Source organism: Marmota flaviventris, chromosome 20, assembly GCF_047511675.1.
Source record: "Marmota flaviventris isolate mMarFla1 chromosome 20, mMarFla1.hap1, whole genome shotgun sequence".
NCBI lineage: Eukaryota > Metazoa > Chordata > Mammalia > Rodentia > Sciuridae > Marmota > Marmota flaviventris.
This window is the reverse complement of record NC_092517.1, coordinates 14483237-14499775: the sequence shown is the minus strand read 5'-3', so window position 1 is coordinate 14499775 and position 16539 is coordinate 14483237. Positions and strand designations below refer to the sequence as shown.

The following is a 16539-nucleotide window of genomic DNA, read 5'->3' as shown; positions in this document are numbered from 1 at the left end:
AAGGGGATTGAACATAGGGGTTCCCTACCACTGAGCTACATCTCCAGCCCCAAAAAAGTTTCTTTTCTTTTTCTTTTTTTGCTACCAGGGATTCTACACAGGGACAATTAAGCATTGAGCCATATTACCATCTTTTTTTTATTTTGATACAGTGTCTCGCTAAATTGCTTAGGAGCTAGCTAAGTTGCTGAGGCTGGCTTTGAACTTGTGATTCTCCTGCCTCAGCCTCCTAAGTCACTGGGATTATAGGCCTGTGCCACTGTGCCCAGCCATAAAGTTCATTTTAACCAACCAAATAAACAAAAAACTCTTTTTACATTGCTTTCACACTAATTTAATTTGAACGAAATGAAATAAAATCAAACATTTACTTCCTTAGTCACAGTAGCACACTGAACCGAGTTCTGAAGGAAGCAGGGAGCAAGTATTTTATACCTCTCTCCCTTCCCTACACTGGGAAAAGAAGGTGCTCCAAAAGTAACGTTGATTATTATACTGCCACCCTTGGAACGAGTTACAAGTGCCTGCTGTGAGCCACTCATCTGAGAAGCAGGTCCCCAGCTCATAACAGCAGCCCTATGCTCCTGTCCTTTCTAATTTCCCTCCAAATGCCTTTCCTACTTTGTCAGCCCCAAGGACCATTTTGTTCATCTCTCTCTCTAGAGCCTAATTGAAGGACCACTACTATTTGATTCAGAGCCACATCTTCCTGCCAAGCATGCACTTACATGCCAGACAGTCTGCCAGTGGATAGCAGGGAGACAGGTGCCAGTGGATAGCAAGGAGACAAGGCCTCTGCCCAATGGAATTATAACATGGCAAAACAGATGTTGCACCACATAATCAAAACAAAAATACATGCACACAGGTGTTAGGCACTGACTTGGTGGGAGCTAAGAAGAAGGAAAGTGAAGAGAAAAATAGCATCACACTGCTGGGATGTGAAAGTGCAAAGGGAGAAGAAAGCAGAACTAACCACAAAGCCCTTGTGAACATCTAGGATGCCAAAAGCTCCTCAGGCTTATCTTGCACAACAAACTCCCTGGTAGAAATTCATTGCCATCTCTGTGATCTATTAGCCTAGGGCTCTTTCCTCACAGCCCATCTGAAATCTAGGGGCTATCCATCTGCCAGACAACTCCCCTTCCAGGGTAAATCTCAAGAATCTGGAACTATTTAACATGGCATTTCCCAAATGCATTCAGCAAAGTTCCTGTCACATGATCCACAGAACAAAGAGGAATTCCAGAATAGACAGAGCCAGAGCCACATGGGTATCTTCACTGAGGGACTTCTTAGAGTCTAAACTCTGTCACTATATGTATACCAATGCATTTTTAAAAATTTATTCATTCATCCATTTAGTGATACTGGGAATCAAACCCAGAGCCTTGTGCATGCTAGGCAAGTACACTACTGCCATGTCACATCCCCAGTCCGCCAACGAATTTTATAAATCTGGACGTCAGAGATTAAGCCAGCTCTACCATATAGTATTTCTCCTTATTTGATGAAATGCTTTTCACAAGTGTATCCTTACACTGCTGTTCTGTGGAGCAAACACTGGTTCAAGTATTTCCTATTTCTAGTGACATGCACTGTGATCCACAGAGCAATGATCTGTAAACTGGAGACCCCGTAACTTCTAAACACAAAAACTTTCTAAAGTGGTATCAAACAGCTATATGAAGATCAATTTCTGAGACCTAGTGTCCACATATACTTTTGCCCTAAAAAGTCTTCAACAGAAACTTCTTTTCTACCTCCCTTTCTCACCTGCCCTTTTGCTACACAAAAAAAGGTACACCAGGACTAGGCCAACACACACTCTCCTCCCCACTGCTTAGGTCAATCAGGCTGGGTAACTACAGCTGCAGGCTGTGCACTACTGGACAGAGTGTGGCACTCAGAGATTTGCTGCATAGGCTGCACTCCTGTTTCCCTCCCTCTTCCAGGCTCTCTGCACTGGCAGCATTTGGCCTCACTCATTCAATCCCTTCCACTCTCTGCTTGGAGAAGAGAATACTCTCTTTTCTAGTCATGAAGGCTCCTTTGCACCTCCATGCTTTCTCCAGTGCTGCATTACCTGCTTGGGACAACCTCCTACCCCTTTTATCAGTAAGCATCCTACTTGTCCTCCAACACTCTCAAGCCACACGACTCTCTAGAGGCCACTGGTCAATCTGTCAGTCCACATCACAAAACTCTCTTTGTTGAGTTCCCCTTACACCACACCAAATGACCTTCATCTGCACTATGGTATTGAAGATAGGTTCAAATACCAGCTCTTGTGCTATGTAAAATAAACTTGGGGAAGTTACTTAACCACTCTGAGCCTTTTGTTTCATTTGGATGTTCCCCGCACACACCTGTAATCCCAGCATCTCAGGAGGATGAGGAGGAAGGCTGTAAGTACAAGGCTAGCCTCAGCAACTTAGTGAGATCCTTTTTCAAAATTTAAAAATAATAATATCAATAATAATAATAATAATAATAATAATAATAAGTGCTGGGGATGTGGCTCAGTGGTTAATCACCCCTGGATTTAATCCCCAGTAGCAAAAATGAGACCACATTAGGAAGCCAATTTAATTGTAGCCATTAGAACATAAGCTCCATGAGAGTAAGGATTTTGTCTACTTCACAAGCTGACACATCTCAGGGCCTGAAACTGGCTGGTGCTATGTACAATTTGTTAACTGCATGACTGAAGGAATGAAAAAACCATGATGTCTGATCTCATTTGATTTAATCTACTCTATAACCGTTAATGCTGGTATGATTATTATCCTCCTTTCCTAGTAAAGTAAACTGAGGCCCTGCACAAGCAATAAGTACCAGAGTCTCAATCTAATCTTTCAAGGAGAAGGGTGAGATGAAGGTTCATGGTCTACATGGCTATAAAACTTTCTTTAACTGTCCAAACAGATAAAAGGGCAGAACATAAGGTGGGGCTGTAAAGATTCCTTCCCTAGCTGAAATCATCCTTGAATCAGAAGCGATCTGTTTCTCTGGCCTGCTTCTGACAGCACCAGATACAATAACCATCCCACCCTTGGCTGGCAGAGAACAAAAAGACACTACATTTGTATGAAACCAGTTACTCCAGAAGAGGGTCTCAGAGCATGGGGATGTGGGATAGGCCTTACCTTGCCTTTGAACAAGATTACTGGGCAGACGAACCGTCCTCTGCACCTGGCCATCTTGCTGCGATTGATGAGGTCTTGCAGCTTGCTCACTTGCACGGTGCTCTGAAACCTAACACAAAGGCAAGAGGCAGGTCAGACTGGCTTCCACATGGGCACTTTGCCACGGGCAAAAGGTCTATATACATGTATAAGAATACTCACTGGAGAGCTAATAAATGCTATTAATTCTTAAATTTTAGATCATTGATATATTAAGTTGAGAAGAAAAGTGCTAGGGTGAGAAAAAAAGTGCTAATTGTAGGTATTAAAGTTATCCTGATTTCAGAACCTTGATGATTAAAAAAAAAAAAAAGAATGAAGACATAATATGTAAAAAACAGAAATATACATAGGAAATTGACAGATGACTATGTCTAAAGTGTCTACTATCTCACTTCCAGGGTAAGACCTAGTACCTATAGACTCTGGAAACCACAAGGCCATACTACTTCACTTCCAGGGTAAGACTCTGGAAACCACAAGGCCATAATTGTGATCTTTTAGGGAGCAAGATGAGATTACAGTTCATGTGCCAGCCAGTTTCACTGCAACCATCTTTAAGTGTCCAAAGAGTCAAAAGTGTATAAAATGCTGGGCAAAGAAAGCAAAAGAAAAGCTACCTATGGCACAAGAGATGTAATACACCAGGTTCTGTAAGGGAGCTCCTAGAATGTGAAAGATTCAGGTTTAAAAATGAGCTCCAGCAAGTCACACTCACACAAAATCACATTTCCCTAAAATAAGGGTCTATCCTCAGTACCATCAGGTAGCAGAGGACCTAGACCAGTTAGTCAGAATTTCTGGCAGTGACAGAGACAAGAGGCAGAAAAGTTAGAGCAGGAAGCTTTGCCAGCTATCCAAGTACACACATAGAAGGGAAGAAAGGGGCTCATATTCCCTCCTTAAAAGAGCTGAGCTTAGTCATGTGTGGTGGCACATACTCTAATCCTAGCAACTTGAGGGGCTGAGGCTGAAGTATCTCAAATTAGAGGCCAGCCTGGGCATCTTAGCCAGACACTGTTTCTAAATATTTATTTATGTATTTATGTATTTATTTACTTATTTATTTGTTGTAGTTGGCACAGTACCCTTATTTATTTATTTTTATGTGGTGTTGAGGATCAAATGCAGGGCCTCACATGCTAGGCGAGCGCTCAACTGCTGAGCCACAATTCCAGCCCCAGACACCATCTCTAAATAAAAGAAAAAGGGCTAGGAATATGGCTCAGATGTAGAATGCCCTTGGGTTCAATCCCCAGTAGTGCAGGAAAAAAAAATAATGCTTTTCAGACCAAGCCCTATAAGGGTTTAATTCCTTTCACATTTCAATCCTTCTAGGGATCCTTGTCATTGTATGGCTCCTCATGGACACATGTACCCAGATAACTGTTTGAGGAGAATTTAGTCAGCAACTCCCATATCTGTGGTTCCTTAATTACATGAATCTGGATGCTGTTGAAGTTAATAAAAATAGTTTTAAAAATATTGCTGATTGGGCTGGGGATGTGGCTCAAGTGGTAGCGTGCTCGCCTGGCATGCGCAGGGCGCTGGGTTCAATCCTCAGCACCACATACAAATAAAGATGTCATGTACACTGAAAACTAAAAAATAAATATTAAAAATTAAAAAAAAAACCATTGCTGATTGCCCAGGGTTGGCCTTGAACTTGTGATGTTCCTGCCTCAGCCTCTGGAGTAGTTGGGATTATGGACATGGTATATGCCTGACAGGTTGTTTGTTTTCTTATTTTTGAGTTTTAAGAGTTCTTTATATATTTTAAGAGCCCTTTATTAGATATGTCTTTTACAAATATTTTGTCCTAAAGACTCAAATAAAGAAACTTGACTTGGCTTGGAAAAAAAATGTTGAATTCTTTGTAAAATTGTATTTATTTTTATTCCAAACTGTGACTTAGCAATATAAAAACTAACAAGTGGTAGGGTCTGAAATTGAAGTTAAAAAGAGGATCAATAGTTTAAGAGATTTTGTCAGTATGGTGGCACATGCCTGCAATCCCAGTGATTTAGCAGGCTGAGGAAGGAGGATCACAAGTTCAAGAGCAGTGTCAGCAACTTAGGAAGGCCCTAAACAACTTAGTGAGACCTTCCCTCAAAATGAAAAATAAAATGAGCTGGGGATGTGTCTGAGTGTTTAAGCATACCTGGGTTCAATCACTTGTGTGTGTGTGTATACATATATATATGATTTTTAAAACAGTTTCAGTGATTTTGGAAAGGAGATAAGAGGGTTTCCAATGTGTATTTTTCTGTGAGGTCCAATTTAAGATACAACTTTTTTTTTTTTTTAGTTGTAGATGGACAAATATCTTTGTTTTATTTATTTATTTGTGTGGTGCTGAGGATCAAATGCAGTGCCTCACCATGCAAAGCAAGCGCACAACCACTGAGCTACAACCCTAGTCCTTAAGATACAATTTTTTAAAAAATATATATATATTTTTTAAATATTTATTTTTTAGTTTTAGGTGGACACAATATCTTTATTTTATTTTTATGTGGTGCTAAGAATGAAATCCAATGCTTCACACATGCTAGGTGAGTGTGCTACCACTTGAGTCACATCCCCAGCCCCTTTTTAAATATATATTTTTTTTTTTTAGTTTTTAGGTGGACATAATATCTTTATTTTATTTTTATGTGGTGCCCAGGGTCGAACCCAGTGCCTCATGCATGCCAGGCGAATGCGCTACCACTTGAGCCACATCCCCAGCCCCAAGATACAATTTTTATTAACTAAAATTTTTTGTTGTTGTTGAAGGAAGAGGGAAGAATGAACAACCTACAGATCCTGGGGTACCTTTGCTAAGTGCCTATAGGGTGGCACAGAGCCAGCCAGCCCCAAGCACCTGAATGTTATTGTCCTCCCTCACTCAGTGTACCCATGAAATAAAAAGACACCTCAGTCTAACAAGACAACTGTCTCATTAAACTCTGACTCTAAGAATATCCAATAGAGCAAGTACAGTCCTGTACTTAGCACCCCTTTTCCCATCCACAGGGTGCTCCAGAATCTTTTCTCCACCTGGTCAGCTCTACCTGTTGCAGCTGCCTCTCGCTCGCTCATACCAGTAACTCCCTCTGAATCCTAAATGCCTTAAAACTGCGTTTTATTCTCCTTACTTCTCACTCAGCAAACCCTCCTTAATTCCAAGTGGAAAATACACCTGTTTCCCTCTCAAGGGCTTTGAACTATCTTTAAATGTAAAGACACATTTTTTTCTTCTTAGGTTAGCTAATGGTTTATTTGCCTGGTTTCCCCACTCAAAGAACCAAAGCAATTTCTGTTCTCGCAATAGTTCCTGTTTTTATTTTTATTAACTCTTGTCTTTTTATGGCAGTGCTAAGCAGTAAGCTGTATCTGGCACATGATACTCATATGTGAATGAATAAATGTAGACTTACACATTTATGTCTGCAAAATATGCACTGAAATTTCTGGCAAGATGTTACCAAGGAGTGAGGTTTCTTTAGATTTTAATTTTTTATTTAATTATTTATTTATTTACTTACTTACTTATTTTTGGTACTGAGGATTGAACCCAGGAGTGTTTAACCATTGAGACACCCCCTCCCCAGCTCCTTCTATTTTGAGACAGGGTCTCACCAAGTTGGTGAGGGTGGCCTTGAACTTGGGATTCTCCTGCCTCAGCCTCCCAAGTTGGATTTTATATGCACCACCACACCCAGCTGAATTTTATATTTCTTCAGTATCATTTACACACAAATAAAACTATTTTCAAGTAAAGAAGAAAAAGTTGTTGTCACTTAACTTCCAATGGCAAACCTTCACACAACACCCCCCACACTTCCCAAACTATGTTGACTGTCCCTTCTACACATGCCCCAAACTTCCTGAGGTAAATGTTACTGCTACTACTATTTAATGTCATTAGCCCCATTTACAGATAAAACATGTTACTGTGAAATCACTAGCCCAAGGCCACAGAACAGGTAAACAGGGCAACTGACTTCCAAACCACAGCAGGCGGCCACTGAGCCAAGGGTTTTAGCCACTGTCCCCTAGACCCTCATCTGTACTTCCCCTTACTCCGGTTCTTATTATACGGTTACTGCTTATTTTTCTGTTATCCCCAGACCTAAGGGTAAGGACTTCATCTATCTGGCCTCTGGCTGGATTCCTGGGGCCTACTACACTGTAGCAGCTCCATGAACACTTGCTGACAATCACATGTCCAGAGACCCTGGACCAGGCTTCTATTCCTAGACAATGAACAGAGTTACGGAGGTTCACTATCAAGACCAAACCACTTCCTGAATCCAGTTCTACCATTTTTAACTCAGTCTAAGCTAGTATAACAGTAATACCAAAACCAAATGTAAAGAAGCAAACAATTCTAGTCCTTCCCCTCCAACAAATAGGCATCACTCCCCCCGCCCAAATAACCTCAATAACTAGTATGAGGCCTTGCAAAGAGTAAAAAGTAAAATCAAACTCCAGTAACTCCTCTAGAGTGAAGATGATGTACAGTAGTCCCGGCCTGGAGAATAAGGCCCTGCTAGACAAGGTGAGGGTGAAAGAAAAAAAAGGCAGACAAGCAGAAAAGGCAGAGCAGAAGTCAGGAAACCCAGCTTTTAACCCCATTCCATGTACCACCTTGGTAATCTTGAGCAGAGGCAAGTTGCCTCTTTGGGCTTCAACTTTCTCTGCAGAATGGGACAATACTGTCTTCTTGGGGGATGCAGCATAATGTATGAGACCCTAACACCTACCAACCAGTAGCCTGTCAATAAATATTAGTTTCCTTCCCTTTAAGAGCTAGACTGAATCAGCAATGAACTTGTTTGCCTTTCAGGAAAAGCTTCTTTGAGGGGACCAAGACCAAGTTCTTCCACCTACTGTTATTTGGCATCACCGGGAGCATGTTAGAAAATATGCCCATATCAAAAGTAGTGAAATCAGATTCTGCATTGTAACAAGATCCCAGGAGTACAGAGCCGGGCTTAATATCAGAATGCCATCAGGATAGAGGTAAACTGCCAGCCAGCCCTGAGGGGAGTGGAAAAAAGGGGAAGGACAAGGTAAAAGAAAAGTCCTCATTGAGAAACTGTAGGCTAAAGCATCATAGGAGGTAAGTTTACCTAACTCTGGAAGGAGTTAGGAAGAGATAAGAACCATAAATAAGGGGCCTTAACAAAGCCCAGTTCTTTAGGACTGGAGATCCCCACAGAGGATGGTGACCATAATTTCTATAACCTTCATAAAGAGGCCTTAATATATTCATTTACTTAGGAACCCCAGCAGACCTCATGAGTCGGGCACTCTTAAAGAGAAATCCCCACTGTAAGATTGAGGAAACTAAGGCTTACTCCTTAAATTCCTCTGAGCAGGCTGTTCCTCTGCTTGTAAGCATTTTCTGGTTCCCTGTGGCCCACAGTAGCAGTACTACAGCATGTAAGTATCTAGGGAGTTCTGAGAAGGCAGATTCTGGAAACTCTGATTCAGAAGGACCAGGGTGGCTCTAGAATCTGTACTTTTTTTTTTTGGTAGTACTAGGGATTGAACCCAGGGGCACTCTACCACTGAGCCACAACCCCAGCTCTTTTAATCTTGAGGTAGAGTCTCACTAAGTTTTCCAGGCTGGCTTCAAACTTTTGATTCTCCTGCCTTAGACTCCCAAGTAGCTGGGATTAAGGTGTGTGCCTCCAAGTATAGCTAGAATTTGTACTCTTTTTTTTTGAGAGAGAGAGAGAGAGAGAATTTTTTTTTAATATTTTTTTTTAGTTTTCGGCGGACACAACATCTTTGTTTGTATGTGGCGCTGAGGATTGAACCCGGGCCGCACACATGCTAGGCGAGCGTGCTACCGCTTGAGCCACATCCCCAGCCCTAGAATTTGTACTCTTAATGCGTGCTCAGGGGATACTGCTACAAAACCACTAACACACATGATCCACAAGTCCTGCTTTTGGCCTGATGATCAAGACCCTATATAAGCTAGTCCCTAAGGAACTTCAGAGAAATTCTAGTCATCCTTCTAATGGCAGCTGCAAAGGCTCCCCTACCATAAGGTCTTCCCAGACACACACAAGGCAGATTCACCATTCTCCTTGGTTTGCCTACAGTAGCACTTTCAAGCCTTAATGTGTATTTGAATAACTTGGACAGCTTGTTATGTTGTGATTCTGGTTCAACAGACCTGGGACCTGAGATTCTACATTTCTACTAGGTTCTCGGGCCCACAGATGGCCATACTTTAATATAGAGGAGTGGTTGCACTGTATACTCAGCTATAGCATTCATCTTGATATTTTGTCCATACAGAAATATAAGACAGCGGCTTCAAGGATTCTTAAGATCAGTAGCAAGCAGGGAAATTAGGAGAAGAAACTCTAGAGCAAACCTTGAACTTCAGTCATGTCATTAGTGTCAAACAACTGTGAACATTTACTGACTGCCTATAGGGCATCTCCTACATCAGGCTCTTCATGTCTACTCTCCTGTGGATTGTTATCCCACAAAAAACACTCAGGTCTTGGTGCCTACCAATGTAACTCTTATTTCTAATTCTTACAACAAACATGTCAGGCTTGAATTAGCACTACTTATCATGAGGAACAGCACTAGCAACTTTTCTAGAATTTTAATTGGTCCTTGCAAGCACTAATTAAGATGAGGCAGGGAATTACCAATGAGAAAACTGAGGAAAAAGAAGTTAAATAACTTATCCAGGGTTAGTGATAGCCAGCAAATGGGGCATCCAGGATATAAACTCAAGCATTCTCACTCTAAACTTGAGGTTCTTAAGGGCTACATATGGCAAACACTATTAAGCCTGTCTTGACAGCACACCACCCACTCATACTCTTGGAAAAAAAAGAAAGAAAAGAACACCGAATTTGTTCAGAGAGGTGAAGTGTGATGTAATGTCTCAGGACAATGAGCTCTAGAGAAAGAGTGAGAGAAATCCAGGGTCATGACTCCCAATTCCTCTATGCTGTTACAACTTGCCAACTTAATTTACTGAACCCTGAAGTTATTCTTAACTGGCCAAGAATAATTTGCCAATTATTCTTTTTTTTTGTACCACTGATTGAATTCAGAGGTACTTGACCACTGAGCCACATCCCTATCCCTATTTTTGTATTTTATTCAGATACAGGGTCTCACTGAATTGCTTAGCACCTCGCCATTGCTGAGGCTGGTTTTGAACTTGTGATCCGCCTGTCTCAGTCTCTAGAGCTCCTGGGATTACAGGCATGCACCACCACACCCGACATGCCAGTTATTCTTAACATGGCAAGAAAGTATGTCTGCCCTGCCCAGCAACAACTTCCTGTCCCCAGGGATGAGTTTCCAGGACCTCCCAACAAGCATACTATGGTCACATGATGCTCACGTGTCTTTCTCCTTCTCAGAACTCTCATACTCCAGGAACACGATGTGTCGGGGATAGTGACCACAGATATCCCCATTCACATTTGGAATCACGCTGAAACAGTAGTCTCGGCCAAACAGCTCCAGACATCTCTTCTCAATGCGCTCAACCTGCACAGAGGAGACTTAAGCATGAAAAAGATTCTGGTGTTCTCTGGGTCATATTTATGTGGTCCCTTACTTGGAGAGGTCACTGAGAACGACATGTGCCTCTGTGATTATTATTATTTTTCAGTGCTGTGAATAGACATCATGATGCTAGCTCACAGACCCTACATGTTCATTAACCCACACGGCATACTTCAAGAAGGACCCTAAACCCATTGACATTGCATGTAAAAACTGTGCGTGTTCAGCATTTGGGGGGTAGGATCACAACTTTCATTAGCTTCAAATGAAATGACAACACATAAAATATCTTTCTCTAGATTACAAAACCTGTCACTAACCCATCACCTACCCTTGGTGACAGATTATTCCCTCTTCTCCAGCTTTAGACTAGTACCTTGAAGCTCTAGTCCTTGTAATCAGTAAGAACTTCAGACAGTGTCTAATAACACACCATTTCCTTATAAAAATAGAAGGCACAGCTCCCCCTAAGGCTGTTCACTTTGTTCACAGTTCAAGAAAGGTCCATTGGGGGGAAAAAACATAAGTCTATACATCTCAAGAAGTTTACAAGTGATCAGAAGGCCTGGAGCGGCATCAAGCCCAGGTGCAGTGGAAGGTCTGAGGGAAATCCCAAGGGGGAAAAAAAAAGAGAGGAACTGAGACCTTCTTTTGATAAAGGAACAGAGAGGGAGTGTGGGTTGTCTTCCTGCTCTATAGGGGAAGGAAAGGGATGGGCCTAAGTCATGCTGAGACCTTATAAGGAGGCAACTCAGCAGTCCATCTCTTGGCAGTCCATCTCTTGGCTCGGTTCTGCCCTTTCATTCTAACCTCTGACCTGGAGGAATCCTCTCCCTATTTTTACTTAGATGTGGTGGTTTTGCCCTGAACCACCCCCATCCCCCAGGCACCAGAAGCAGGATAATAACATTCCTTAGTTCTCTTTGCTCCAGGACCCTCAGCTCTGACCCTTGACCTCCAAACCCCTAGTCTCAAACTAAAAAGACCGCCTTCCGCTGCTCATTCGGATTCTAGTTTCTCCTTTTTTTTTTCATTTTTAAGCCCGCCCCTTACTCTCCGGGTCCAGACCCTGGAGAAGTTCCCTCTCTACCCTCTTCCTCAGCAGACAGGTCCCACTTCTACTTTCCTGTGCCCTCGGACCTCAGTCTTTCCTTTCTAACTTCCCAAGACAGGGGTCTGCTCCAGTTCTCCGTGCCTCCGAGCTCACCTTAGAGCCGCTCGTCCCGCTGCCGTCCTTGGCCCGGTACTGAGTCCGGGAGAACTCTTCTAGCAGCTCCCCGAGCCCCGGCTCCTGAGGCGGTGGGTTGCCTGAAGAGGCTGAGGACCCTGCCGAGGCGGCGGCGGCGGCCCGGGCGCCAGCCATGGTCCAGCCTCACGTCCCCTCAATGCGCCTCAGCCTGGCCCATGGCACCTGGCGGCACCGACTGCTACTCTGGAACCTCGCGAACCGCCTCAGCCGCCGCCTTCTTCTTCCACTTCCGGCCCCGCCCCACTCCGCCGGATGTTTACTCTGGTCCTGGCCAATCAGAACCCGGCACTCGCGCCTTACCCACGACTACCGGCCCACCCGTGACGCGGAGCGATCCAAGTGGTCTCCGGGAGGGGGCCGCAGCCACTCGCAGCTGCTGGGGCTCCGCCCCACGGGGTTTCCCCCGGGGAAGCCGGGCTGAACCATCGGGACTGCGGCGGGAGGGGGTAGTGCGGGAACTAGTAAGAAGAAACCGGTGGAAAGCGGAGAAAAGTGGAATGAACCATTATAGAGAGAAGGGAAGGCACCAAATTAGCCTCGGCAACCATAATAGCAGTAGTAACTAATATCAAAACAGCGTTTCATAAAGCAGTTTTCTGCCTCTGCGCTTCACAACGTCCCTATGAGCATAGTGCACTATATGGCCAACCATATTTTATAAAGACACCCTATTTTGTGGAGGAATCAAGAAGGTATGAAAAGCGCTGTATTTTTTTTTTCTCTAATGGAATATTTCAAATATTCAGAAAAGGGGAGACAGTAGTATACTGGAACCTCATGTATCCACCACAGTGCTCAACAATAAACGGCAAATGCCAGTCTCTCCTAATTAATGAATTCTTCCCTGTCAAGGGATTATTCCCCCATCTTTTTTGGGGGGGTAGGGGGGTGGGGGGCGGGGGTACTGGGGATTGAACCCAGGGGACCTCTACTGTCTGTAATCGTGGTCCACTTTATGCTTTGAATGTAATCCTTGCTTCTCTACCACTGCAATTTATTTTTTATTTTTTTTATATTTATTTTTTAATTGTAGTTGGACACAATACCTTTATTTATTTATTTTTATGTGGTACTTAGGATCGAACCCAAGGCCTCGCACCTGCTAGCCGAGCGCTCTACCGCTGAGCCACAATCCCAGCCCTGCAATTTATTTTTTAAGTGGACATATTTCTTTCTCTTCCTCTCTCCCTAATCTCTCCGATCCCTAACCTCTGGGGAAACAGGTTTACCTTTCTTCCCCATTCTAGGCAGATTTAGCTATCCTTGAAAACAGGTCCACTATAGGAAGGAAGTAATTCAGACTTTAGGGATGGTACCACAAGATCTCTGAAAGGACTGCCTCCCAAATTAACAAGTGAATTACAACTCCAACGGAGAACTAGTGGAATTTAGCCTTTGAATCACCTCTTTAAAAGCCCCCCTCCCTGTTCCTGCTGATGGGCAGAATCACAGCATTTGGGACAGAAGGCCCTGTTGTTTCTTCTTTGCTGGCAAAGCAATAACCCTTTCCCCTTTTTCTCAAAACCATGTCCTTATTATTGGATTGCCGTTAGGGACAAGGACGAGCTTTCGGCAACACTACTGCTGAGTTTTGTCTCCAGCCCTTTTTATATTTAATTTTGAGAGTGGGTCTTGCTAAATCACTGAGGCTGGTCTCCAAACTGTGAGCCTCCTGCCTTAGCCTCCTGAGTTGCTAGGATTACAGGCAGCGTTCCTCTGTGCCTGGTTCTTTCATGAACTGACAAACTAAATGAATCAGTTTAACCCAAGACACACAAAAGTAAAATAAGCAAAAACAAGTAAAAGGAATATATGAAAATATAGGCAAAATAGATAAAAAGAAAATTCCTCAAGCACAGAGCACTGGTAAGGACCCAAACACTATCCACAGTGAAATTATCTAAAATGGTCAGGGACCAAAAATGGTCAGAACCAAAATGGTCCATTCAAAGTGACACTTGAATGGGTCTGGATTGCCACCAGCCGTCAGCAATGAAGTAAAGGATTTGTTTTATTCACTCAGGAAGGATGTTGATCAACTAATGCTTTTGCAAAATAACCGTCCCCAGAGTGGCATCTTAGTGAGCAGTATGAAGGAACTGGAATTTATGGTTCCAGAAGGTTTATTCACTCAACTTCTAGGTGTCAGTTTTTGGAGGGAAAGTTCCAGGAAATCAACTATTGCACACAGTTTTCCTGTGGCTATCAGTCAACCGATTATCAAGTGAAACTGTCAGCTGCCACTTGGCTCAAAGCTTGTTTTACCAGAGAAAATTCAATATGGAGTTAGTGCTGTCAAAATACAGTCCCATTAATCATAATTAAAAGACCAGTTTTTCTCAGATTCACAAGAGGCATAACAAGGCAAAACGTGAATCACACCTGTCCACTGTCAGTCACTACACATTCCCCAACTAGATAATCACTATCTTGACTTCTAATAGTGTATATTGTTGGTAAAGATGGCACCCAGAGCGCTCAGGACGCACTGAATGGCGCGCGAACCATCATCTCCAATCCCCATGAAGGGCGCGAACTTTGAATGGCGCACCTCCAATCCCTGAAGTGGCGCGAACTCTTGGCCAATGAAGAAGTAACAGCCTACTCGCCCTGCTCCTCCTCATCCCGCATTGAGCCCATAAATATCAACACCCTGTTCTCTTTCTCTCTCTCCACCCCCTTCTCTTCTGCAACTGGCCACTACTGTCCCGCTAATAAAATATCAGACAGGTAAACAGTTGTTTCGGCTTGTTGAGTTTACAAAGCTTTTTCTGCCTTCCTACATATATTAGTTGTGTTTTTGAACTTTAGTCAAATGAAATCATAATGTGTACTCTTTTTTATATAGAATTCTTATGTAAAAATATTTCTGTTAGTTGTACATGCACACAATTCATTCATTCATTCATTTATATAAGATGCTGAGGATTGAACTCAGTGCCCCACATGTGCTAGGCAAGCACTCTACCATTGAGCCACAACCCCAGCCCCATAATGTGTATTCTTTTGTGTTTGGTTATTTTCCTTCAACATAATGTTCTTAAGATTAGTCTATTTTTTTGCATGTAATGGTAGTTGTTCATTCTCAGTGCTATGCCATTGAATAAAAAAATGACAATTTTTTTTGTTTAATTGCTGATGGACATTTATATAGTTTATATGTTTGGGGCTAATAAAAATAGTTCTGTGGGGCCCAGCACGGTGGTGCAGGCCTGTAATCCCAGCGGCTCTGGAGGCTGAGGCAGAAGGATAATGAGTTCAAAGCCAGCCTCAGCAATGATGAGGCACTAAGCAACTCAGTGAGACCCTGTCTCTAAATGAAATACAAAATAAGGCTGGGAATGTGGGTCAGTGGTTGAGTGCCCCTGAGTTCAAACGATGGTACCAAAAAAAAAAAAAAAAAAAAGTTATCTAGGGCTGGGGTGTGTGGCTCAGTGGTAAAATGTACAGCTGTCATTCAAGAGGACCTACATTTGAAACCCAGCATTGCACAAAATGAATAAAATGAATGTAGCCCGGAACATGGCACACACCTACAGTCCCAGTTACTTGGGAGGCAGGAGGATAGCATGAGCCCAGGAGTTGGAGGGCAGCCTGTGTAACTTAGCATGATTCTGTCTCAAAATAATAATAATATTATAATAATGCTCTGTCATGATGGGCAAAAGGTGCGACTTATGCTATCCAGGCGGAGAAATAAAGAATGTCCACACGCTTCTGTCCTAGTCAATGCTTTATTCACTCAAATCACTCAATATAATTCACTCTATAGGTTCTTAATCAAGAAAACGACAATCCTTAATGCTAGGCACTGCAATAGACATAATCAATTCACAGCAAACAATTTTAGATTAATTCTAAGTTCTGCAAACACATTTAATCATGAAAGGCTCATGACAGACATTCCCTCTGCTTGCTAAGTTCAAGTGTCAGATCAAAAGTCTCAAGCCTTATGCTTTAAGTCCAGCAGATGCACACTTACTCAGACCGCCATGATCAGGTCAGGAACCAAGGCAGGCCTCTCCTGGGGTGGAGCTGACAGCTGGCTGAGAAGGCAGTCATATGAAGAAATCCATTTCTCACCAGAGTCAAGAGGCTGCTGTAGAGTTTGAGAGCAAGAGAACAATACAGAGGTGTAGGCAGATGAGAAGAATTGGGATGTTAGTCCTGGTCCTCATCAGGCTCTCAGGCTTGGGTGCATCAGTGTCAGCTGGCTGAATGTCTGTTCATTTGCTCCATTATTTATAGCAAATTTTGGAGCTTTTGACGCCCCTTTCAATCCTTATCAGCTGCCAGCAGGTGTCTTAGTGATGTCATTTACCCTGGGGTTAAAACATCTGGCCTGGTGGTCCCCACCCTGATCTTTTTGCCTTTCCCTCTTAGTGCGTGCCTTTCCCTCTTATCTGGCAAGGACAGCCTGCCAGAGACTTCACTCTGAGTTTGTCAGGGTGGGGAGAAGTGACTTGTTTGTACCTGAGGGCCATTCTGGAGGGCTCTGTTAGGCGTGCCTACTGAGACTACAGGTTTCAAACTGGAGTTTTAAAATGGAGTTACTTA

The 16539-nt window shown here is 43.0% G+C and overlaps 1 protein-coding gene across 3 annotated transcripts in view; it reads right to left on the bottom strand.

Annotated features, from left to right (window-relative positions):
• Nucleotides 1–12214, bottom strand: part of Mtmr14 (myotubularin related protein 14) — a 46890-nt gene extending 34676 nt beyond the window's left edge. For all 3 annotated transcript variants that reach the window (XM_027931793.3, XM_027931794.3, XM_027931795.3), the window contains exons 1-3: nt 11941–12214; nt 10567–10715; nt 3150–3258 (exon numbers count right to left, since the gene is read on the bottom strand). In XM_027931793.3, coding sequence (XP_027787594.1) covers nt 3150–3258; nt 10567–10715; nt 11941–12096 — 414 coding nt within the window. In that variant the 5' untranslated portion in view covers nt 12097–12214. The remainder of the gene's footprint in view (nt 1–3149; nt 3259–10566; nt 10716–11940) is intronic.
• Nucleotides 12215–16539: the final 4325 nt, after the last annotated feature.